At 38.3% G+C, this 26,769-nt stretch overlaps 1 protein-coding gene across 1 annotated transcript; it reads left to right on the top strand.

Annotated features, from left to right (window-relative positions):
* EIF3M (eukaryotic translation initiation factor 3 subunit M) lies at window positions 1-26,722 on the top strand. Its single transcript, XM_084630890.1, has 11 exons — window positions 1-155; window positions 2,331-2,463; window positions 5,893-6,031; window positions 6,966-7,089; window positions 7,694-7,788; window positions 14,030-14,113; window positions 17,110-17,209; window positions 17,818-17,899; window positions 25,056-25,199; window positions 25,994-26,054; window positions 26,535-26,722. The coding sequence occupies exons 1-11, from the start codon at window positions 114-116 to the stop codon at window positions 26,653-26,655; spliced, it is 1,125 nt and encodes a 374-aa protein (XP_084487016.1). The 5' UTR covers window positions 1-113; the 3' UTR covers window positions 26,656-26,722.
* The last annotated feature ends 47 nt before the right edge of the window (window positions 26,723-26,769 follow it).

Here is a 26,769-nt window from a genome sequence, read left to right as displayed (position 1 = left end):
AGCGGCCAGTACCCCGGAAGCAGACTGTGCGCGGTCCCGGAAGTGACGCACCACCACCTTTCCGGTGAGGGTGGCGTGCTCTCTCCGGGCCAGGCAGGGGAGCCGTCGCGGCCATGAGCGTCCCGGCCTTCATCGATATTACCGAGGAGGACCAGGTTAGGGGACTGGGGAAGCCGCGCTGGGTGGCCGCGGTTTGGGCGGTGCAGCCGCCTCTCCTCCGCCTGGACCCGGCTCCCTCCTGGGGCCTCCCAGTGCCGGCTCCGGCCCGCACCGCGTGTCCGGCTGCTTCCCAGCGTCCCGGGGCGCCGCTTCCCTGACTCAAACCCACCGAGTGTCAAGCCGAGGGGCCCGGGGAGGGGGAGCTAGTAGCCGCCCGGCTGTCGGGTGGGGGCAGCGAGCCCGCGGCGCGCCCGGGCTGAGTGACCCGGCTCCCTGACGGTTAACGGCCGGGGGAGGGACGCTCGGGAAGCCACCAGAACCGGCCGCCCCTGTCGCTTGTGCTGCGCGCCCCCGCCCGATCCCGTGCGTGCCTTGGGGGCTGGGCTGCCTCAGGCCTGTCCCGGGACGGGGGCGGGGTTGGAAAGCGTCAACTGATCTTCCTGCCGGTGTCCCCGTAATCGGCTGGTCAGTTCCAGAGAGAGAGAAGGTGGGTGAGGTGATATCCCTTATCCAACCAGCTTCTGTGGGTGAGAAAGACAAGCCCCGAAGAAGAGCTCTGTGTCGCTCTGAGAAAGCTTGTCCCTCTCGCCAACTGTAGTTGGTCCCATGAAAGATATTTCCGCACCCACCTTGTCCTTAATATCCTGGGACGAACGGGGCTACAATAACACTGCCCATGTGGTCAGTTTCAGTCCATCCTAGAATGGCCCTGATAGCTAGAAGCTGTAACTGATCCTCAGTGCGCTGAGCGTGGGGTCTGGTGGATTTTTCGTACAAAGCCTTTCTAAAGTCAGAATTAATACCAGAGCTATATAACTCTTTATCCCAGATGATCCTACAGCACTTTGTACATATCATTTCACCTGTTACTGAAATCTCTCTTAAGAGGAAACAAGGTGGTGTTTTAACAGTGCTCAGCAATATGAAACTCTTGAGGACACAAAGCATATATATAGTATTGAATGGAAGGTTCAGTTTTATATCATTTTGCTGATATTTAATCTACAAATATTATAGGGTGTTACATTCTTTGTTAAGGACTAAACAATGTTTGCAAGACAAACCTAAAACATTTCCTGAGACTAGAAAACAAATAAGTGAAGCACTGATGAACATGTTGTATACCATTTTCTTTAAATGAATACTGGACTATATTACCCTTGTGCCTGCTGGAGCTCTGTAGACTGTGGGAATAGGAAATTGCAAAAGTTCCATCAAAATGCTTGGGAGCTCCATGAGGCCCTTTAAAATAAACTTCGCTGAAAGTTAGAACACTAAATTTAATGCATTTCTTGTGTCTTTGATTAGTTTAAATATTAATTATTTCATGTAATATTGTCTCTTAATCCCCTGCTCCCAAATCCCATGCCTCTAACATCTTTTATTTCTCCCTTCCTCCTTCATTCCTCCCCCCGAGTCCCACTTTGAGGAGAGAAAAAAAGAAAGTTAACTCAGATATCCGACATTACTTATTCTTTCAACCTTCTTGGTATTAAAATTGCCATTATGGTGTGCGCTGGCTCGTGTTTCTGAGCTTTTGCTCACTTTCTGAAGGCTTTTAAAAAAATATTTAAGTTCTGCAAAATAAACAAACATTGAAAATACTCTTAAACCACAGAGACTAGAAATTTGTGGCATGAACGTCTAGTAACAGGTCTTCAAACATTGAATCCAAAATCTCTTGTGGGGTTCTGAAATGTACTTTTCAGTTATTTCTTAAGTAATACCATGTTTATTTAATTTTGATCCTTGACATAAATTCTTTTGAAAACATTTTTATCTTTGTATTGCACTAGCACCTAAAAGTCACAATCAGATCAGGACCCTGTGGTGCTAGTCGCTGTACAAACGTATGACTTCAAAGAGCTTATACTCTTGTCATTTAGTAAAGTGTTGGATTGTAAAGTTAAGGTATAGGCCTTGTCACCAGGGAGGAGGTATGTTCTCAGATTGTTAGCTACTTTGAGGTAAAATCCTAGAGAAGGCAAGACATTTGTAGTTTTCACACAAGACTATGAGGGAACCAGCTAACTGTCTTGCTTTTTACTAGGATTTTACCTCAAGTTAGCTAATCTGAGTTAAAAGCACACCTTTTCATTCAAGTGAAGACCGCCAATAAGATGTTGCTAGTAGTATGTACATTTGTATTAGTTTCTTTATTTCCTTAAAAGGCTGCAGAACTTCGAGCTTATCTGAAATCTAAAGGAGCTGAGATCTCCGAAGAGAACTCTGAAGGTGGACTTCACAGTGACTTGGCTCAGATTATTGAAGTCTGTGATGTATGTCTAAAGGAGGATGATAAAGGTTTGTGTCTTTGAAAGTCTTGGTATGGATAGTCTTGATTAGCATATTCAGGAACTTTATGATGACTGAGCTTGTGAGTCACCTTAAGTTACATAGAGCACTTGCACGGCAGAGAGACCAATAGAGAGAGTACTCATAGGAAGGTCATTATGCATTAAGTAGGATTTTCAGAAGTGTTCAGTGTCGCACCCATCTGAAATCAGTGGTAAAACGCCTGTTGAATTAAATGGGAACAGAACTAGGCCAGTGCTGGGAGTTTTTGAAAATCCCACCCTAAATTTTTAAAGGGACCAGCCTATACAAGAACATTAATTTTTGTCAGTAATAGAAGAATCCCAGCTGGGAACTTTGAAACTGCTATGTACTGAGGTTATTCACCTACAGTGAAAGTGATATGATACCATACTCACCCTGTCCTTGGCTGGTGTAAATTCACAAATAGACTTAGAGGCCATGTAAGGCAGTGTTTAGTCTCTGCGGCACATGGTGTAGTGGTCTGTGGGAGTTAAGCCATTCTTTGCCTCCTCTCTTTGAATCTGCATAATGCAGACACAAAAGAAGACAAAATAAATCATTTGCACAGACACCCTCTCAGATAACTGTTGGCAAGGTTTGGAAACCTGTTCCATGGCCTTCACTACATAAAGACTCATACATGAACAGACTGTATTCAGTAGAAGTGTCAACATTATTACAGTACAACAGGCTCTTGTTAACCCACAAAAGGGCAGAATTTCCCACAGTGGTGAAGAAATGTGTTTCCTTCAGTGTGGTAGTTCAAACAAGGCAAAATGTGTCTGTATTCAGTCCTGTCTCTTGATGACATGCAGTTCCTTTTGAAGAAATGGGAAATATAGTTTGGACCCTTATATAAATCCATGGTAAGCCCACATCTTGAATACTGCGTACAGATGTGGTCACCTCATCTCAAAAAGGATATACTGGCATTAGAAAAGGTTCAGAAAAGGGCAGCTAAAATGATTAGTTTCAGAGTAGCAGCCGGGTTAGTTTGTATTCGCAAAAAGAAAAAGAGTACTTGTGGCACTTTAGAGACTAACAGATTTATTTGATGCATCCGATGAAGTGAGCTGTAGCTCACGAAAGCTTATGCTCAAATAAATTTGTTAGTCTCTAAGGTGCCACAAATACTCCTTTTCTTAAAATGATTAGGGGTTTGGAATGGGTCCCATAAGAGGAGAGACTAAAGAGGCTAGAACTTTTCAGCTTGGAAAAGAGGAGACTAAGGGGGGGTATGATAGAGGTATATAAAATCATGAGTGGTGTGGAGAAAGTGAATAAGGAAAAGTTATTGTTCCCATAATATAAGAACGAGAGGCCACCAAATGAAATTAATGGGTAGCAGGTTTAAAACAAATGAACGGAAGTTCCTCTTCACTCAGCACAAGTCAGCCTGCAGAACTCCTTGCCTGAGGAGGTTGTGAAGGCTAGGACTATACCAGGGTTTAAAAGAGAACTGGATAAATTCATGGAGGTTAAGTCCATTAATGGCTATTAGCCAGGATGGGTAAGGAATGGTGTCCCTAGCTTCTGTTTGTCCGAGGGTGGAGATGGATGGCAGGAAAGAGATCACTGGATCATTACCTGTTAGGTTCACTCCCTCTGGGACACCTGGCGTTGGCCACTGTCAGTAGACAGGATACTGTGCTGGATAGACCATTCTTATGTTCTTATGACTGTGTCTGAGATGGGTGATTAATCATGTACAAAACCAATTTCCATTTAAAAAATAAGTGGTGAAATAAGATTTGTTGCTGGTTAAGAGCAGGGAGAGCCATTCAAGTAAGTAGCAGCATAACTTTAAGAAGAATGAGGAAATTTGATGCAAGTAACTGTTAACGTTGAGGGTAAACTAAATCAGTTAACCCTGCCCTAGAAATGTAACGTTGTCTTCTGAGACCTTTCGACAGGATGCAGTACTAATTGCAATAAATGTTAAGTGTACTATGACTCTTACCTGAGTTTCTGTGCATCCTATATTCTAAATTATTCTTTGTATATGGCTATATCTTTTAGGTGTGACAAAATCGATAGCTGATATGCCTGTCTTATTTGAAAGGGTGAGGATTCATTTAGGGATGAATATTTATGAATATTGATCATTTAGCATCTTGCAGCAGACAAATGCACGTAAAATATATGGATAGACCCCATAATTCTATAGCCAGAATGACCATACTTTTTTAAACTGAAGTAGCCTTATTTGGAGAAGATTGTATTCATAATAGTCTGCCATGCTTGTCATGGGGAAGCTAATATTTTTTTTTACATTGCTTTTTGGGGTGTACAGTTAATCCCAGAAGATAAATATTGGGAACGCTCATCTCCATTTTGGCAGTCTAGTAAGTCTGGTGAATTGGAATATTATAGTGATCTTTTTATTGGACATCAGGGTATTTGAGATTAAAAATAGTTTGCGCAAGGACTGGGCGAACCAGGGGATTTACTACTCCGGTGTAGATAGTGATGGAAAGTTGTTGCAAACTCTTGGCTGCTCAGAAACCAAGGTGCTCTTGGGTCTGTGTTGTCATGAGCAGGTGTCCATAGCACAAACTGCAGCTATGGCTGCCGTTAATTGGCACCCTTGTTGGCAGTCTCAATGAGAATCATATTCTTTGTAGGTTCTTGTACAGCTCTTATCACTATTATTTGAGTGCCTTCCAGTTGTGCATTAAGCAATGTAATAAACATTTGTCACATGTAGTTAATTTTCCTCTTATCTTCTCCCGGGGGAGGGGGGGAGTGAAGGGGGGATTGTGTTTGCAGTGTAGTGTTTTGGTACGTTTTTAAAATATATATGGACATGTCACTGTATGTTTGTTAGAGCAGACAAGTCAAAGTGCACCTTGCACTTGCAGAGGAAATGAGCTTTATTGATGGTCCTTAGTTTCTGTGGGAGTTCGTTCTACGGTCTGGGACTGACTCCTGAAAAAGCTTTGTCTTTGGCAGATCAGCTTTACTCTTGTGATAAAGCACCATTGTGCCTGAGGTACAGAGTTGTTGATCATAGTCCTCATTCTTAAATTTTAGGCAATCTTTTAGATGTGCTGAACCCAAGCCATTGAGTGTTTTGAAGATAGGGATGGAGGTCTTTTAATTTACATTGGCTTCCCATAAAATATCGAGATTGATGTCATGGAGACCAAATTCTCTTTCCACCCTAGAAGTGGAAAATAAATAGGGTTGAGATACGCTGGCAGGGGATTGCAGGTTAAACTGAGCTGCTGTCACACACATTATATTTGTCCAGTTTAATAACTGATTTTGTAAAAAGCCTATGAGGCTGGAATTGCCCTTTTCCAGTATGTCATGGGGAGACAAAATAAGCATTAGTGGCAGGAGCATTTCTAGCACTGATGAAGTAATTGTTGCCTGTAGCGTTAAGTTGATGCATGTTTTGTTTATGTATAGATGTTGAAAGTGTAATGAACAGTGTAGTATCTCTGCTTCTTATCCTGGAACCTGACAAACAAGAAGCTTTAATTGAAAGCCTGTGTGAGAAGTTGGTAAAATTTCGGGAAGGCGAGCGTCCATCTCTGAGGCTGCAGCTGTAAGTATCCCTTAGGGATCAGGGGAACTAAAATATTTTATAAAATATCCTTCCTTTCAGGAGGAGGGATAGTTGTGTGTGTGTGTTTTGGTTTGTTTTTTGTTTTTAAGTACAGGCCTCTAGGAATTGAAAACTGGCTTCTATTGAATCTTTGTACATGTGTGACCCTTGCATTTTTGTCACCTTTTTGCCTCTTTTCCCCCATTTGTGGGGATACCTACCTACCTCACTGGGATGTTCTGAGGCTAAATTTATTAATGTTTTTAGAGTGCTTTGAGATCTTCTGATGGAAGGTGCTATAAAACAGTAAGCCATTGTCATCTCTGTCCTAGCACTGAGATGATGGTGGTTAAAGCCCTGTGCTGATACAAAATTTATATCCGTGGCTATCCGCGGAGCTGCAGGGCTATAGCAACAACTAGCAAGAATAGCAGGCTCACTGGCAGCTGTCCCTGGTTACACCAGTATGCGCAAGCAACTCGCATATTCCTGGACTGCTGTGTGGAAGGGACTCTTGTCTGGTAGCATGCAAGCCGCTTGCACACACTAGTGCGACCAGGGACAGCTGCCAGTGAGCCTGGTGTCTGGCTCAATGGATGGGGCTGGGGACGGCCCAGCTGCCTGGGCTGGGTGCTGGCTCCTACAAGTGGTGGCCCAACCTGCTGCTGCTTTTGCTGCTGCAGTTCTTGACCCAGTTGCTGGCCATGGCCGCGCTGGTCTCGCTCGTTGTTTCTAGAGCCCATCAGCTCCGCGGATATCTGCTTTATATCCGTGGATATAAATTTTGTATCCACACAGGGCTCTAATGGTGGTTAGACAGATTTACATTTTATATACTAGTACACATGTCAGTGGACACATTGGTGTCTGCACGTATTCACCTCATTAATTGCCAAACCTGCTAGGGTTAATTGATTTGTTCTTTGTGGTTTAGGCTGAGCAATCTCTTCCACGGTATGGATAAGAATACTCCTGTGAGATATACAGTCTACTGCAGCCTTATTAAAGTGGCCTCAGCATGTGGTGCCATTCAGTACATTCCAACTGAACTAGATCAGGTAATTGATGTGGTGTCACTAGTTATTTTCTATATTAACTGTATGCAGGTAGTCAGAGGTAATACATAGTGGCTATCACAATTAAAAATTATCAAGCTCAATTGGAATAAAAACCAAATTTTTCACTGTGGTTTTTGACCTTTTAAAAGAAGTTTTTGTCCCTATAATCGAAGTCAAACTGCTCTTCATAGCAAACTAGAAAGTAAACATCTCTCCCTGATGTTAAACACATCAGATCTGTCTGAGCTTTGTTTGAATATGCAGGGTGTGGGAAAAGTGCTGTAACCAGCTTTGGGACACTAGTTTGATGTCCCTCACTATGGAGGCAGAGATCTGTAAGCCCACTCTCCTCCTTTAGGAAGAGGGTGTGAGGTACTGATTTCTGGCCCTCCAGTGGTGCACTTTCCTGATTTTTGGACTGCGGAGTGAATACCCAGAAGAGCCAGACAGGGATCTCTGGGAAAGATCCTTTCCGTCATTCTTTTTCCTCTTCAGGAGAGCCTGGGTCATGTTTAAGTGGGCAGTGTTTGTAGTTCTAACGTTAACAGTCAGATTACTCTTCAGAAAACGTTTGCAACACTTTTTTTAATTGTTTTCTATGAAGGTTCGAAAGTGGATTTCTGACTGGAATCTCAGCACAGAGAAAAAACATACTCTTCTGAGACTGCTGTATGATGCATTGGTGGACTGCAAGAAGAGGTATGTTGAGTTAAATAAGAGACTAGAGAATTTCAGTAGTTTTAAATTAGTATATAGTGTAAGATTTGGGGGGGAAATTGTTTTTCATTACACTATTCTTTACTGTAAATCTTTTAAATCTCATCGAATACATCTGGACGTACTTTTATTACGTCTTAAACTAGTATTTAAGAGCTCTTTTAAGTTAAACCGTTTTTTCTTAGAAGATACTAAAGTTAATGGGTTGATTGAAAGCTATAAACTTACAAAAGTAAAACTTTTGCTTTCCTTCTCGAAATGATAGCATTATGCCAAGTTTATTGTTTAATTGAGCTTTGATGTTTTAAAATGTGTGTAGTGCCATCTCTATTGTTCAGTTGGTTGGGGGAGTGTCTATTAATCAAAGTTATCACAATCAGTCTGCTGTTATAAACATTACCTTCGAGACAAAGCTTTGCACTAGACATGGGAATTAATGTTAATATAATACCTACTGAATTGTTTTAAAAAATCATTGGGGATCATTATAGGAGTCTGATCTAATGAAGTAGGCTGACCAAAATAATTTGACATTTTATGTAATTCTGTACAGTCTACCTGCAAATTAATTTGTGTTAATAAATTGACAGCAGCTCTTGTTTGTACACGTCAGCATAACTCTTTACATTTACTGATAAGAAAGGATAAACAAGAGACACAAACCTTGCCTTCACAAAAGTAAACTTTTTTTCATTCAGATTTAAATAAAGAATTGTTACACAACAGTTTCAGGATTTTTGGTATGTTTTTAACACTCATTTCCTTTATGTAGATGGACAGCCCCCTCTTTATCTTTGTGGACAAGCAGGCATCTTATTTTACTAGGCTTATTATCACAGCACCTGAGAGTATTATGCACACACTTTCGGTATCCCTCTCCTTCGCTTACTTAAAAAGGACTTGAGGTTATTAAAATATTTGTAATTAAAGGTTTGAGGTTTTGGTCAGTTTTTTGGGAGGACAGCGTGATTGTGATGGTTTTTGCTACATGCCCTGCTGCAAGAAGAGGGCAAAAAATATTGTATTTAAATGAATCTTCGAGAGGAATGATTTTCAGTTTGTATAAACTGCTAGATTTCACATATGACAACCAGGGATCAACTACTCATGGGTTCCACTGGTCATGGATGTTGGGAAACTGCTATGTTGGCTGTCATTCAGGGGATCCTGCCCTAAATTGGGGTAAGGCTCCCAAGAGTGGCTAATCTGGTATCAGGGATGATTTACAGTGATATTGTGGTGTAAAATTGCCTTCAATGTAGCCAAGGATCTGAGCCATAATCTTCATTCAACTTCTTATTCATTCAGCCATTTTCACTAGAATACTTTTTCAAGGATGAGACTATATAACAGTTCTCAGGTGGCCAGAATAATACTTACACATTCTTTGAGAGGTTAACCAAAGACCTTGTATGTAATGAAGAGTCTGTGCTTTATGTTTGGAAAGTACTGAGTTAATATACATTTCTACTCTGTAAAAACTGCTTATGCCAATGGAATTATAGAGCCCTATGTTTTTCTAAAGCAAAACGATAATTAGCTGACTGCAAACATTACAAATGTTATTAAAAATTAGCCAAGATATAAAGGATCATCCATTTAAGTCATCTAATTAAAAGAAAAGCTATTTGCAATCGAACTAGCTTGCTTTTCCATTATCATTTTCAAATTCCACCTGTAGATCTTTGAATTGAAGAGGAAGTTAACAAATTGGCTCCAATTGTCTTTTAAACAGTTAACTGTTTTCTAACTTGGCTAGTTATCAAATCTGTATATGAATTAATTTTCTTTAAATTGTCTTGGTTTTGGTAATGTATTCCACTTTACCACCAAAATCGTAAAAAATATCTGCACTATAGAGTTAAGCATTAAAATATCTTTCACAAACTCCTGCATGCATGGCACTACCATCTGGGTCAGTGCAGAGTTTGCAATCAATAGGGCAATTTTTCAGAGCACCTTATTCTTCTTAGGGGAAAGAAAATAAAGAGTGACCTTTGACCTAGATCATTCTCCTGGATCAATGGGCAGGCACTATCTGCAATACTCTGAGAAACTCAAAGCAGCATTCCAGCCTTAGCATTCAGGAATGTTGCTAGACCCAGCAGTATGAGAAGATAAATGGGAATGGAAAAATTAAGTGATAAAGTCATACTTCAATTACTTTGTCTGTTTTTAATCAAAGGAAATGGAGAAATAATTATTTAGAAGAATTGAAGTTTTTAACTTTCTGATGTCTCACCAGCTGTTGTAAGATGGATTGATATGTATAGCTAATGGATCTTCCATAGTGTATGACCATAGAGTGTACAGTTCCAGTAACTTCTGAAGGCTACTTTAAATATAGATGTTAAACATGCACACTTCTATCCCACAGTAATAAGTGAGACTCCTGCTACTTTCTGGTGGAAGTTTCCTATTTCTAGTGTTCAAGAATCATCGGGCGTCCTTGGAGTAAGAAAATAATATTAATTTTTCCACGGTGAACTGAGGAAAATTGGAAGATGGCAGGGGTTGCCTTATTGCCGAGATCTTTATTGGTAGCTGAATTTTGTTGGGGAGATGGTTTTTTCCCCCCTGCTCTTTGTGCCTCTTCCTGCAGAGATTCTCCAGTGGAGCTCTGTGCCTTAGCTGCTGCTGCACCTAGCGCTTACCCAGCTGTAGCAGAGTGAAACTGCTTGGCATAGCAGACTCTCCTCTCTTCCAGTCTTCTGGTGCTCCCAAGGAAGCACTCAGCAAAGATCTTGCAAGATCATTAGTTGTATCCTCCCACGGAATTTTTAAAATGTAGAGTGACTTGTGATTACCAAATCTTGTTTAAACCCCCCCTATATACTCTGTTCCCCTTCTCACCTCTGTTATTCCTGGTTTCAGCCACCTCCTTCCCATTGACTTTTTGTCTAATTATGCATCTAGATTGGCCAGTGCAGCTGAAAGTATTTGCCTGGGTCATCTTTCCAGAAGAATATCAAAAATACAAGTGTGCACAACACAGGAGATGTACAGCATTGTAGAGAGCTTTTGTAAAATGTTGACATGTATGTTGCCACGTTCAGCACCCAAATTTATATCCACGGTCCAAAATTGAACTGAATTAAATAGGGCAGAAATGTCTGCTGTACTTGTTCTATGGGAACGTAAAAGATTGGAGGGGAGGGAGTTTAATTTCTTGAAATTCTTAATTTTACATTTTCTGGAAGTACAAGTGAAAAATCTTTTGTTTTCTAAAAAGTGAGCGGCAAATATTTTCTCTAAAATGAGCTAAATGCCCTATAGCAAGGATAAGAGCAAGGCTCTATTGTTCCACAGCAAGCTGGTCCTAAATTCTGCAGCAGATCAGATCAATTCAAAATAGAGCTCTATGTTAAATATGAAAATATTACAACCAGAACAGTATTCTTCGTGAGTTTTAATTTTAGTTTAGTTTCTAATTTTTTCACTTTCAAAGTGCTGCAGAATTGAAAATAATTTATCGGTGGAAATCTTGGCAGGTGGGTGGAAAATTGCGCTTTTGGCAGCTGGGAAGTTGTAGGAGGCAGTTTGAGATAAGCACACTAGCTGGATGTATCTACTAAAATGATCAGCAATTAAATAGTTAACATTGTTGCCATTTGAGGCCTTGTTTTTGTTGCTAAAATAGATGCATGTATAGGGCTGACCTCAGCAAGTTTGCCTGATGTTAAAACTAAAGTATCTAGTCTTCATTGTGTAACTTGGGCTCTCTCAGGTGCTTTAGTAAAAACGTATGTTTTTTAGCAGTGAAGGCAAGGCCTAAATTTTCATAACTAGGTTTTATAGCTAGCAGCTTTCTGAGATGCGTGGGGCAGTTCATGCCTCTCGGCCATTATTTCAGGTTGTCTACATACAGTAAACCTCATCTTAAATTGATTCATTGTGTCTTCACTAGGTGTTTGTTTATGCTGGTTCACTGCGTTGATGTACCTTTGCCAGTGCAAAAATCTCTAATGTAGGCACTGCCTTAGGGCTAGTCTACATGCAAACAGGTAGTATGTTGGCCATAACAACTTAAACCACTTGTCTTCCAAAGTGACAATTTTCAATGCATGAAAATGCCTAGATAAGCTTTTAATTTATACCTTTTGTTAATTTGGTGCAAGTTTGTATGTAGACTAGCCCTTATGCAGACAGCACTTCATCAGTTGATTTTCCAAAGGTGAGCCACCTGTATTCACAACCAAAAAGGGCTAGAATCTTAATTTAAAAAAAAAAAAAAAAAAAGTAAGCTTTGATCATGGAATAAAATTCTGCAGCAATAGCAGTTCTGTGGCAAATTCCGCTGGGTATACAACACCTTGGGCAAAAGAGGTGTTCTCCCATTTCATCCATCGCCAGATTGAATCAGCTATCTCTTGCTTCTCATCATGCCAGAATTCTGTGAGAGCTTGAAGCCTCTTCTTATAGAGGATCCTAATAAGTGGCAGCTTTGCAAGGTGTCTTCTTGAATATTATTTTCCTTAATAATAACATAACGCAAAAAAGAGGAGTGCTATAAAAATACAAAAACACTTCTCACCTGAGCCCCCTGTGGGCTAGGCATATGTGGATGGTATCACAACACTGCCCGGGGTGATTACAATTCATCACTCAGTTTCTGCCCTTTCTGACTTGTTCAGAGTTCATGGTTAAAGGTAACTAGTTATATGCTGACTATACTGCTAAACCTTGCAATCTGAGGCTTTCCATTAATAAAAATCTGCAGATATTCTAATGTGTTCTTAAATGAAACAAGTAGATTTATCACAGAAGGAAATCCACAGTGCCTGGAATTGCTCTAAAGGAAATGTTCAGATTTTCATGTTACAAAAATACTCTGAGACTCTGAAGGTTAGAATAATCAGTTTGAGCTTCTTACTAACAGGCAAAATAGAGCAGATTGATAAGGGATCCCCAGTGTTATGTGTAGAGGGAAGGAAGGGAGAAGGAATCTTTTTCATGAATGTATTAGACACTTTTCAGAAAAGTGCATGAATTAGTATCCTCCTTACTGAGATTTGGTTCCAAATGTAGATTAGCCCCTTCAAAGCAAGTAGTAAGATAGTTTCAGGAGAGAGTTGTTAGTGATTTCATGGGTAGAAATCACAAAATTGGTTAAATTCTGTTATTGGTAATGTCCTCCAGGTCTCAGTGACTCATTCAGAAGGTTTGCGTCATTAAAGAAAAGGTCAAACCTTCTGTCCATGTGGAAAACCGCTTCTCTTATTTTATAGTGTAGTTATACCTTCTGAAAGGTGACTATAGAAATGGTATTATATCCGTCTATGCTGAAGCTTTCGTGAAACCTCCAGCAGTTGGTGGCTTCGCTACAGCTAGCAGTGGTGAAATCACCAGCATATACATCAGTCACTGGTGTGTTTACTACTCCATCATCTAATTAGGAACTGGTCTGCACTAGCATTTCCATTTTTTGATAGTGCTGGTAGGATGTTGTTTAAAAAAAAACAACAAAAAAAACCCCACCAAAACCTTCAGTGTAGACAAGACCACAGCTTTTCATCTCAAGTTTTATTCAGTTTACTAGTAAAGATTTTTTCTAAAGGTAAGCCTGGCAAACCAAAGCTGAGTTCTATCTGACTTCCACATCATGACCAATAATAAAAATTCTGCAATTGGAACTTAATTGTGTGAATGTGAGTGAGAGAACAATCTGGCTCACCCTCAGCTTTATTTGCTTTGCTAGATTTACAGGAGCAAAAAGTAGTAAAAACTTAATTTTGACACTAAAGTCAGTAGATGTCATTCTGAATGCTCACAGAACAGATCTGTTAAGTAAGAAGGTGCTGCTTTTACATAGTCACTTTTCTGACCATAAATGCTCTTTAAATATGCCATCTTGCATTTTGAAGTAAACTGTGCAGTACTACTTATTCTGCAGTGATTAGATCCAGATGTGTGTAAAAAGAGTGTTCTAGTGAATCACGTGAAGCGGTTCCCAGCTAGGAAAGCTTTCCATAACTAGCAGGTAATTTATCAGTTTAAGAGAATGAAATGAAGGGTGAAGATAAACATTTTGTAAAACCACAATTGAATGAATACATTTGGCTAATTTGTCCTCTTCACTGCAATTAATATTGATCACATCCTTTCAAATACAATTTCAGGTGAACTATAACTTCATAATGGCGTTATTTAAATATTTGAGTAGCTTGTAATTATTTTTCAGCATTCCAGAGGTAACACTTTTTTCTCTCCCCTCCCCCCATAGTGACGCTGCAGCCAAAATAATGGTGGAACTGTTGGGAAGTTACACAGAGGATAATGCTTCCCAGGCTAGAGTTGATGCTCACAGGTAATATGAAACTCTTGGATTTCCTTGAAGGTCACTTGTAATGCAGTATTTGTATGGTTATGTGCTTAGTGCCCCAAATAATGAGAGCATTGAAAAGTCAGTTGCACAACTGACTTTTAAATGCCAAAGCTTTGTTAAACCCCACAGAGCATGTTCAGCTGATTCCTTTGCGAGTCTTCCTACCTTTCAATATTCTATTGGTCTCAAACCGCACGGGATTGCGCTAGCTTGTTGCTGGAGGGTTAGAGGTCAGGAAGTACTTGTCGGCAGCAGAGGGAACAGCATGTTTTTGTGAAGGATGAAATACTCTTTTAAAATTATCTACTTCTTATAAAAGGCCATTTTTCTGAGCTTTCACCACTCCCCAGAGGGTATGCTGGGAGGTCTCATGGAGTGCAAGACACCATTCCATGGCTTTGGATAACACAGAAAGAAGGTTATAAAGGTTATATTCAAAATATTGTGAAAAGTGTCATCCTTGCTATTGAGTTCATTCAGTGTAGTGTCTTATTGTTATGGGATACTCTTAAGAAGTACCTGCTGGTCACCTTCATTGCTCTCGCTGAGTAAATTACCATACATTGATTCTTATGCAATAAATTGAGGAAGTTAATTTTTTGTAGCGGATGCTGTAGTTCAATTTTGTTCATAAATCGATTTAATCCTAACATCTTCTGGAGATTGTGAGCAAATAGGGTCATACCATGCCCATTTTTCTGTGAGTACCCATAGATTTAAACATTTTGGTCACACATACATCAAAGCTAACAAAAACTTTTGATATATGTGATAACCTTATTACATTTGGGGAATGTAGCATTCCCTCAGATCTACTTAGTAAAGTTATTTAAATTCAGAATATTAACAGGAGCAGCTACATGGATCACCACACTATGGATCACTAGAAAATCCTTCACCTAGAATGTGATTAAAGGAGATGTGTAGCTAATCACAGCTCACAATCCTGAAACCAATTTGAGATGCAGAGGACATAGATCTCCAGGATCTCAGTCCAGTGCCTTAAACATAAGCAATCCTCTTTTCTCTTGCAGCTATCTGTTTCATTCTGTGCACAGGATGCTGTAGAACAAACAGCATGTGATCGTGTAATTAAAGACTTATTGTAGCACATGTGAGAGGGCTGAATTCTTGCAACAATTCTAACTCTTGAGTGCTTGACTTTTCAACTTTAATGTTTTTCAAAAGTAGCATTTTTATGTAATTTCCCCCTCTCTTAAAAAGCAAACTTTTAAAAAAGAAGTACGTCATCTGTTATCTTATTTGTAAAATGGGTGAATGTTGTCTGACTGCCTCCTAAATTAGAGATGAGAGGCCTTGCTCAGCAATAATGGTTGCAAAGTGCATAGAATTAATAACTACCAGTGGGAGAACCAGAACTAACTCATGGTCTCCTCCTGGTTTCCAGCCCAACCCATCTTGGTCTCTTCCTTCCAAAATGCTCAATGCGGGGGTTAGGAGCATGCTCAGTTTAGTTAGCATGTTTGGAGATTTTAGCACTAACAAGCTCTACTGAGCATGTGCAAATTGTGATTTTTTTTTCAGAGTCTTAAGTCTGCCAGATCTGTGTTAGTTTTCACAGGAAGAGTAGAAATGCACCTCTCTGACCATAAGATTCTCCCCTGCCATGTTTCAAGTTCTTGTTCCGAAGAATGGAAATATAGAGTTTTTCAGCAAAACAGCTGGGTTGGGGGGATAACGTTGTCAAAACTATCTGTTTTTCTTAATCTTGTTCTCTAAAATGGCTGAACTGTTTTCACTGAAATAGCGGGGCAGGGGAGGGATTCAGTCTGAGGAAGAGACCTGGCATGGGAATTTTCAGCCAATATGATTAAAGTTTGGCAAAATTAGAGCATCTGAAAATAAGTTTTCATAATAGAGAGTGTTAGGCAATCTTAACTATAGTCATTGATACCGGATCTGCTTATATTACTGAATTAACATTTGTATACTTACTAGCACCAAATACCCATATCTATGTACAAAAAACATACCCTAAAGACCAAACTATCATATCAAATACTTGTTTCTGCTTGTGTATTATAGTCTCGTGGCCAAGTACTTTTGTTCTTACCTGTTAGCAGTGTTGAGAAGAGAGGGGTGGCCTTGAGGTTAAGGCATTCAGATCTAGGATCAGTCCTGCCCTATCACAGACTTCCTGGGTGACCTTGGGCAAGTCACTTAATTTTTTCATGCCTCCCTTCTCTATCTGTAAAGTGAGATAATCCTAATACTTCTATGCTTCCACTTGTTTTATTTGTCTTGTTTTTTCAAACTCTGAGCTTTTCCAGGCGTGGTCTGTCTTTTACAGTAAATGAAAAGTGCCTGATGCAATGGGATCACAATCTCGGTTGGGACTTCTAAGCCCTAGTGTAATGCTAATATTATCCTAAAACTTGGTTGGTTACTTGTAAATATAATTACTAAACATGCAGTTCAACAAAAAGTGTTTTTTCAGGAGTTATAGAAACTTTATAGGACTGTTTAAAGTTTTTAGCTGCAACTAATAAATTATGGATCTTAATATGTTTAAGCTTCTTGGTGTTTGTTCTGCTTTGTGTCACATGTCTGAGTCTAATCCATCTTCACAAAGTGACTTGGTTCTATGAAGCTTATAGGTGATATTAAAGATAATTTACCCATATATAATAATTTAAGTTACGTAAGGGAATAAAAACCAAGTCCATAGCTAAAGCACAGGATAGGAAGATTTGATCTGGTTCCTTTTTTATGCTCTGACATAGATTTTCTTTATGATGTTGGACAAATCACTGTGACTTTGTTTTCCCCTTCTTTAAAATGGGGTTAAAAATACTTTCATATTCACAATGGTGATGCGAGCCTATTGTTTTTGAATAATTTGGTAAGCATTTTGAGATTCACTAGAAAGCACTGTGGAAGCGCACAATAAATATTCTAATTTAATTGGCAGTGCATTTATTTATTGTAGCCCATGTGTACTTTCCTTCCCTAATTAGATGTATTGTCCGAGCACTGAAGGACCCAAATACCTTTCTCTTTGACCATCTTCTTGCCTTAAAACCAGTGAAATTTTTGGAAGGAGAACTTATCCATGATGTAAGTAACTTTGTTTTTCAGAAAAGTTGTTTTGACATCTCCTGAGTGGGTTTTTTTTTCTTTGTTGATTTAATCTGTTTTGAAGTTGACTTACTTCAGCTGCATCCTATGCAGGAACAACAACCATTGGACTGCAAGAGATGCTTGAGCAAGGGGTTAATTAAAAAATGTGTTCGCGATTTGTTTTCTTAGACTAATTGTAAGAAAAGGGTACAAATCTAATTTAAGATGATGAATATGATCTTCACAGATAATCACTAAAGCAAGTGCACTTTGGGTAAGGAAATCTTGTCACTAAGATCCAGATTTTGCCATCAGATACATAGGTAGGCTTTGGGAAAACAAGCTCAAGACAAATTGTCCATTTTGAAGTTAGTGGGAGTGGTCATTATCTAGAGGCAGATGTTGTCCCTAAATGGTTAACTTCATTCTTTTTTTTTTCTGATGCCATTTGCATTTTGTAAGTACATTCAGAGAGATTCATTAAACTGCACCTGACCTTTTCATGTGCCTTCAGGGCAAATGCTCGTGAGGTACCTGTTCCGTTTGATTGTAATGACGTTTAGTTAAACTGTTTTTATATTTGAGGTTTTCCTTCTTTTCTTTAGCTTTTGACCATTTTTGTAAGTGCTAAATTAGCATCCTATGTCAAGTTTTATCAGAACAACAAAGACTTCATTGACTCACTTGGTAAGTTTTAAATTATTACATTTCTGACTTTCTAGTACTCTTTCCATGGCTTTGGATGTGGACCTGTCAACGGCCTTCCCTGCTCAGTTGGTTCAAAGCTTAATCTTTTTTTAATTTTATTTTAAAAGTTGCCTGGCATCCCCTATTATGCTCAGTGCCTGTGCATTGACAACTGATGTGGAATTATAAATTGTGGCACGCTTCCATGTCCTGCCTATGCCCTACATTACAGCTTACTGGTTTATGTGTATAGAGAGTATAGTGATGTCCGCAAAGAGGCAGATGACTACTGAACCTAACAGGTACTAGGTTTTAATTATAGATATTTAGAAACTTTTTCTCAGTCACTTGGAGGTACATTTAATTGTGGCTTTTTCTTAGCTAGAATGAGTTAATATTACCTGTCTCCTTTCCTTATCCAGGTTTAAAGTTTGGGGCCTTTGCCACAAGTTCTTTATTCATTGAGGTTAAGACCTCTTAGCTAGCCATCCATCTTTGGACAAGACTACAGTTTGTCTTGAGCTCGTACATTCCTTTCTCTAACAGCAAATACTGTGTTTGTCAACTTCATGTATGAGCAATCCCATGTCAGACATCTTAATATGTTTTCCTGGTACTTGCTTTAATACATTTTTGTATATAGAAAGACAAGTGCCTGTAGATTTCTTTTATCTCTTATTCAGGTACTGTGTTTCATAGGTAGTGGTAATTGTAAGGGAGTCGTTAAAAAACCTGTTGGTAACACTTCAGTGTTGTACAAGAATTTGAAATTTGTGACATTCTAAACCAGGAGTAATCAATAGGCAGGCTGTGCCCCAAATCCAGACCACCAGATGCTTTTGAATGGACCCCGAAATCTTTTTATTTACTTATTATTATCATTTTTGATTTTTTATTTTCTTTGGAGTCTGGACCTTGACTATACCTTGACCAAGAAATTTGGACCTTGACAAAAAATAATTGACTACCTCTGCTCTAAACATTTGTTTACATACGATAGTGCTAAGCTGAATCAAAGCAAACTAAAATTTATGAAGTATCACTGTAATAATTAAATACCTGAATAGGGGGTCAGAAATTTGACTTGTTGCTGAGCATAAATAACGAATTGCCTGGTGTCTTTCAGAGGAGGAAAACTTATATTAGTTTTTTGATGGTCAAGTAGAGTCTTAGTATGATTTAAATGGATAGTTATCTCAATAATGACTATGAAGCTTCAAAGCAGTGTCATTTTTTCATATTCAGCTCAGGAACAGATGTTTTCAAGCAAACCAGTTGGTCTTGAGAATATAAATGGTTATGGAGAGAGCCAGATACATAAAAGGTTGTTTAAATTTGACATTTAAATCCACTTAATTTTTTTTATCGGTTTCAGAGTAACAGCCGTGTTAGTCTGTATCCGCAAAAAGAACAGGAGTACTAGTGGCACCTTAGAGACTAACCAATTTATTTGAGCATAAGCTTTCGTGAGCTACAGCTCACTTCATCCGATCCACGCATCAAAGCATACACTGTGTTCCACTCCCTTATAGTAGAAGATACATTGGGCTGAAATATTAGGATTCCAGTTTCTTACATGAGAATACTCATATTATATAAATGAGTACAAATGTAGGCAGGCACCCAAACAAATTAAAATGAAACAAATTTTAAAATCATAAACCAAATAGATTTTTTCACCACACAACTAATCTGTGGTACTCACTGCCACAAGAATGTGTCAAGTATTAGACATTTATCCACAAGAACATCTACAGTTTTAATAATAAATTCAAAGGGAAATGTAATCCCCATGTTGCGGGACATAAAACAGCTACCTGGGGTTAGGAATAAGCTACTTCATGGGCATGTTGCTGTGTAATTGTTGATTTTTTTGGAGGGTTTACACCTTCTTCTGAAGCAGTTCATGCTGGTCATTGATGGAGATATGGTGCCAGATGAGATGCATCAATAACCTAATTGAGTATAGTAATTCCTGTATTCCATTTTTTAATGCATTGTGGCTTGTGGTTGGGTAATAAAGGGCTGACAGCTTCTGTTAAGAACGCATTTTAAAAATGGGTTAAAGAGCACAAAGAATTATTGCAAAAAGAAAAGGAGGACTTGTGGCACCTTAGAGACTAACCAATTTATTTGAGCATGAGCTTTCGTGAGCTAAGGTGCCACAAGTCCTCCTTTTCTTTTTGCGAATACAGACTAACATGGTTGTTACTCTGAAAAGAATTATTGAGTAGAGCTAACTCTTCTCTCGCTGCACTCTTCTGAATAGTTATACATTTACAAAATAATCCCACAGTTTTTACTGCATTACATTAGTGCACATGTAACTTCTCCCAATAACCTGGCAATGTCAGTTACACAATAATTACAATGAATAACAGCGGGGGGGCAGGGGAGAAGGTTACTGTGACACGTTACACATTTTATATTGTGGTAGTTGGACAATTAACTTGTCATAAGTTGTATGTCATAAGACTGAATGAGAGAGAGTTCTCTTACAGGCATCAGAAATTGAGCTTTAAAAGGATACATTTGTCCAGAAATCCAAAACAGTTAGGATAACAAACTATAAATTCACATTTGAGGTGCTGGAGTGAAGCCCTCATCTTGGCAAGACACCCCTGGAATGTGGTGCTTTTTGGGAACATGGGATACCGTAAGAAAATTCACCAGCTTATGCTGAACAGTGCTTTAGATGCATAATTTCAAAAAATGCATTAACTTTTAAATAATTTGATACAAAAGCATTTTTTCATATGCAGAACCAAAATTGTTTAGATTTAAATTTTAAATCACTGAGCACATCTTTTGTGTTTTCTCCAGTAAAACAATGCAAAACTTTTTATAAGACTTGATCTACTGTGACATTTAGGGTATCATCCAGACCAGTAGGGGATCCTCTGACCTCCTGCCTTATAACTATGGTTGCCTTAGTACCATGCTGTTATGGCTCAGAGCCTTGGTACCAGGGCTCAGTCTATAAGCATAAAGGTTTCATCCTGGCTTCTGAAGAGTGCTCTGTGTACAGAATTTTTAAAAATGCATTAATTTTTAAATAATTTGATACCAAAGCATTTTTTCATATACACATCTGAAATTGTTTAGATTTTTCAATCACTGAGCAGATCTTGTGTGTTCTGTATTTATGAACCCTGCAACACTTTTGATTCAGATAATAGTACAGCTTTGGTCTGTCCTAAAGTTTGGCCTGTATAACTGTTTTGATTAGGGAAGGTGATTTTTTTTTAACCAAAATAGTTATATCAGTAAAAGTCCTAATGCGGACACAATGTTACCTGAAAGGTGCATTATATACCGCTTCAGTTATAGCTATATCAGCTGGTATAAAGTACCTTTATAGTGGTAGAGCTGCAGCCACTTTAGGGAAGTGTACTGCTTTAACTATACTGGTATAGCAACTTTCTAGAGTAAACAAGCCTTAAGAGCGCATGTAGGGTTCGAAGTGACAGTGAGTTAGGGCTCAATGTTTCAGTCAGAGTTGGCCTCTCATCTTGTTTAAATCCAAGATGGCAAATAATTTAGTAGGCGTATTCCAGAATAAGGGTGCCTTTTCTGATTCAGTTTAATAGGAACAAGGCATTCTTATTCCAAAATAAGTGTCACACAAGGAGTTATATTCAGAAATAGCCATAAGAGTTTGAATTCACACAACACCTTACTCCAAATTAACTTTCAAGAGTAGACAGTCTCTTAGTCCCCATTTTCTAGATTCAGAGCTCACCAAGCTTTGGTGTGATTGACCCTTGTTCAGCTGACAAGATTCTGGTTTGTTGTGCAGGTCAGAATTAGGGAGTATTAACAAAACTGTGCGAGGAACCTTATATCGTATCTACCCACACCATACCTGGAAGAATCTATTGGTCCTGTACTTCCATGAGCACTTCATTATTCATAGCTCAAAAAAGAGGATTCCTCTGCCTTTACTTCTAAACTTCTATTGCTTAAATGATTTAACTCTACCACCTAGCAGTATAACAAGGGTGAAGTACAATAATATATAGAGATGCAAATGTTTGTGCATTGCTGATGCATTCGGCTTTGGCAAACCACATTCTGTCCCAGTTAATTTGTTTCATCACATGAAGCCATGCAATGGAATGTTAATGTCAGCACCCTCTTTATTTACACACTGTGGAAAAAAAGGAGTAGTAATTAACACTTTGACACTCCCCCATTGATGTGTAATTGACTGTTTCAAAGGAGCACTGGTTCATAAGCTATTGCATGCAGTAAAATTACGTTTTCTATATTGCAGCTTTTTAGGACAGGGGTCAGTGACAATGCAGAAATTGCTCAATGATGCAGATTTTTTTATTACTACATTAAGGTTTTGACATATTGGTAATGAATAAATGTTTCCATAAAAAATATTTTTTTTATAACTTTGATTTTGATATGACACTTAAATGAAGACAGTACTGGTATTCAAGAAAAATGTTATAGTTTTGTAAAACAAAACATAGTTTAGTGCAACGTAACATGGGCATCGTTTGGTTTAATGGATTGTAGTATGTCTGAGAATAATTTTACTGAAAACTGTAAGGCACTGGTACTTTGTATTAAAATATAAAAGTATGACTAGAACCATCAATATGCACTTCCATTTTATGGACAAGAGAGAGCCTGCTGTTTGATGGCGCCACTTTGTGTATTGTAGATAGAGTAAAGCACAGCTACTGTTTGCATGAGTGTATTTGAAACATCAGAAAAGCATACAAATGACTATAGAGCTGTCTTAGTGCAAAAGAGACCGTTTGTAATACATTAAACTATTTTCATATATTTGAACCTCCATAAATAAGTTGCTTGTCTGTTCCTAGAAATAATTGCTGAAAATGCACTTTTGCTGATTTTTGAAATATACAATAAATGCTTTGCATCTGTTGTGTGTTATGGTCACCCACCAATATGGTCAGTACTATTCTTGCTTCCTTTCCTATATACAGGTTTAATCAGTAAATACCTTAAATCTGAAAATGTAGATATTTTCAGTATATTTAACATATGCTAATTCTTGTAAAACTTACAGTTTTCTAACTGAACATTATTTTTAAATGGTAAAAAGGTAATCTGTGTCCAATTTTAAGAGCTTTCTCACTTCCTGGTGTTTGTTTGAACTGTCAGAAAATTATGTAAGGAATCTCTTCATGTCTTGGCCAGGACTCTACACACACATAAAAGTAGTTTTGAATTACAATGCTAGCTACATTTTCTGGTCACATTTAATCTAAACCTTTTAAAAATCGTTCCGGGGATAGAAAAGATACAGAAATCTCTCAGGAAGATTTGGCTATAGTTTTATAAATAGCTTCATTTTAAACTTATTTTCCTGAATTTTTTTTAATTAGCTGTTTCCTCTTGATAGGCATGATGCTTTGAAACTATAAATATTAGTGTGAATAACAGAGTAAAATGAATTATAAGTAGTAAGTTTTGGCATCTAATAGAGTACTTGCTTCCGTTTTACTCTTGTTTTGGATTCAGTACGAATTAAAAATGAAATTAGTCTGTAAAAGCTGTTCAATAAAGGCTCCTACAGGTGGCATCAGTTTGTTACAATTTGTTGTTTTATTAATGCTGACAACTTAGGCCAATAGTAGCATTATCTTGTGTCAACTGAATCGCCCTAACATGTCCACGTCTAATCTGGTGTTATCAACAACCTTTCTTGCACCAAAAAGTTAATCAGCATCTCATTTGCATTTGTTAATTAGGGTTAATGTGCACTAATTGATTTTTTTGATGGTTATAGATTTCCATTACACCCAGTTAGCTATAGTTGCTGGTGGCTCTCATTCATTCATTTGAGTTATGATGATCACATTTTTGTTGAATCTGTGCCAGATAGGGAGCCTGCATCATAATTATTGCTAATTAACACAACATGATGTCCTGTAATAATGTGCTTCCCTGATCTTTTATTGGCATACAGATGTTATAAATTTCAAACTTAAATATTTACTGAGCAGTGTGAATATCTATATTACACTGGATTAAAGTGACTAAAGTTAATTTTAATTAAACTTTATGCAGATTCTAGAATTTAGCTCCAAAAACTTGATTGGCTGAATCAGAATATCCAGATAAGGTGTGACAGTTGGGGAAGGGCCATATATAAGCCTTGCTTGAGGAAGGAAGGCTGGTTTAGTTCTTAAGGCTTGGTCTGGGATTCATGAGATCCTGGTTCAGTTCCCTGCTCTGCCAGACTTTGTGTGAAGGACCTTAGAAAGTCATGTAATCTCTGTGCCTGTGTCCCCATCCATAAGATGAGCACAGTAGCATTTTCCTACATCACAGGAGTGTTGTAAAAATAATACACTGACGACTGACGCCTCCTGTGCTATGGTGGTGAGGGCTATATAAGTACCAATATAGGTATGTTTCCATTTCCTTTACTATTTTTTCATTTCTGCATGTCTGGGAATATATTGCCACTAGGTGTCCTGTGTTGTTGTTGTTTGAAGTTTGAGAGGAGTCCCCTGTTAAGGCTAATATACTTTCTCAACAGGATATATTTCTCTTTAAAAAAATAAATAAAAATCTGAAGTTGCCTTCAAGGAGCCACCTTCCGTTTTAGTCTTAGCCACAGGGTATGTGAATCCTGGAAGAGGACCAAGGGGGATGAGAGTTCAGGATATTGTAGCAGTGGGAGGGGGCTTGGGCACCATTAGGGTCATTTGGGCATCCCTGTTCCACTGCGTTTCTCTTCTGTCTGGTGATGCACTTTGAACTAATTTTGTCTACCCCCCATCCTCTGACATTCTGCCCCCGTATTGGGAAACACTGCTGTAACTGATTTGGAATATCTAAATTCTGTTACATTTCAAGGAGATGTGAGCTGACTGTACACTAGTTGATCAAGACCCAAGATTTTGCTGTTTTTCTGCATTTTTCTGCACTTTCAGTGCCAATAACTGGGTCCAGAAGAACCTAAGAGCAAATTGGGTGTCTTTGTAAAGCACAAGGTAGATGCAGGAATGTTGATAAAGCCAGATAGGGAACATTTACTCAAATGATGTAAAGTGAATTTGAAATTATTCTGAGGCATATGTAGTAGAAAGAACGTGGAAAATAGTTAAACTTGTTTATCAAATTATAATTCATACCCATAAACTATTAACGCTCTGTTGTGCAGGCTTGTTGCATGAGCAGAATATGGCAAAAATGAGATTACTTACTTTTATGGGAATGGCAGTGGAAAACAAAGAAATCTCATTTGACACAATGCAGCAGGAACTTCAGATTGGAGCAGATGATGTAGAAGCATTTGTCATTGATGGTAAGAAGAGTTAGCGTGCTTATATTTTACACATTTTTTTCATGGGGACTATTTGTTTTTATTCTTAAACTAATTCCTTGTTTTGAGGATTTTTAGAACAGATGTGATTTGGGTCTTACATGAGTGGCAGTTGTTTAACACACAGAAGCTGGATAAATACACCATTCTTATAATACAGATACTTAGTTATCTTTAAGAGAACATTACATGCAGTTTGCCAAATTCCGTACACCGCTCTATGGAATATTATAACTTAAGCAATGAAAAGGTACTGCTTGTTTACATGTAGACTTGTCTGTCAAGCCACATGTGGTTTAAGCGCTCCCCCACCCCCCCATTTGTATTTCTAAATTTATGTAAAAATTCATGTATGAAACATCATATTTAAAGACTTAGCCAACTGTTGACTTTTGAGAAGTGTTTTCTTTTCAGTGACAGGAATTGTATTTCAAATAATCCTTTATAGAACTAATAAATTGTTTGCAGGTTTAATTTGTCATCTGTTTTTGCTTGCTGTCATTAAAACAGGATGTGTTTGTAGGGGAGAACAGTTCATAAAAACTGTACAGGATATTGCTTTAATAGATTGGCACCAAACCATAGGAATTCATGGATGACCTTGCTACGTCACTTTGCTTTTCTGCCTACCAGGTTGTTGTTTCGCTGTTGGCTGTAACATCCAGCAAGTTATTACTTGTATATATTTACATGAATTTGAGTTTAAAGATGCTTATACTATTTTATGTCCTTGCTATCTCTTGAAAGTATCACTCAAATCGTTTTACTGTTTTCAGCTGTAAAGACAAAGATGGTGAACTGCAAAATTGATCAGACACAGAGAAAAGTAGTTGTCAGGTAAGACTTAATTCTTTGCCGCATTTTGTAGAACAATTTAGTGTGTTCTAATTATTTCATTTAATATAGCTGTTTAATATTTTAACTAGAAGCAAGGTATTGTTCCTATCAGTTGCCTGTAGTTAAATAGTTGCTATTTATCATAATTTTATTAAAGCTCAGATTGAATGTGATTAGCTTATTTAATAAGAGAGTCCTATTTTCCAGCACATTTCATTTAATGACCTAACAGTGGCAAGAATACTAATGACTTTTGCAGCTTTAAATACTTGGGGAAGGCTACGGCGTGGGTGTGGTGAAGCCTTTTATACAGAGACTAAAAATAGATGTTTCCATATTCAATTTGGAATTGGAGGATTAGATTTACCTTATTTCTAGCTAGAAATGTACACAAGTAAAACAGATGTATTCTAGAAGAGCACTGCATAGCAAAAATGCTGTGTCTTAATCCCTTTTTTCAATTTTGTTTTACTTCTACAGTAACAGCACACATCGGACTTTTGGAAAGCAGCAGTGGCAACAATTGTATGACACACTTAACTCCTGGAAACAAAATTTGAATCAAGTGAAAAACAGTCTCCTCAGTCTTTCTGATACCTGAATGTTGCGTTGTTTTTGTTTGCCTCAGAGCAGATTCCAAAACCATAGTAAAAACATTCAAAACTTCATTTTGACAACTTCGAAGTTTTTTTGTCTCCAAAATATGTGTAATTGG

This window comes from Lepidochelys olivacea, assembly GCF_965140295.1.
Source record: "Lepidochelys olivacea isolate rLepOli2 genome assembly, chromosome: 6".
Lineage (NCBI taxonomy): Eukaryota > Metazoa > Chordata > Testudines > Cheloniidae > Lepidochelys > Lepidochelys olivacea.
This window is presented reverse-complemented; position numbering and strand designations above follow the sequence as displayed.

Coding starts and splice junctions, on each gene's coding strand:
- EIF3M (XM_084630890.1), top strand. CDS start 114: ATGAGCGTCCCGGCCTTCATCGATATTACCGAGGAGGACCAG. Junction 2,464..5,892: donor TCTAAAGGAGGATGATAAAG/GTTTGTGTCTTT, acceptor GTTTATGTATAG/ATGTTGAAAGTGTAATGAAC. Junction 17,900..25,055: donor AGACTTCATTGACTCACTTG/GTAAGTTTTAAA, acceptor TCTGTTGTGCAG/GCTTGTTGCATGAGCAGAAT.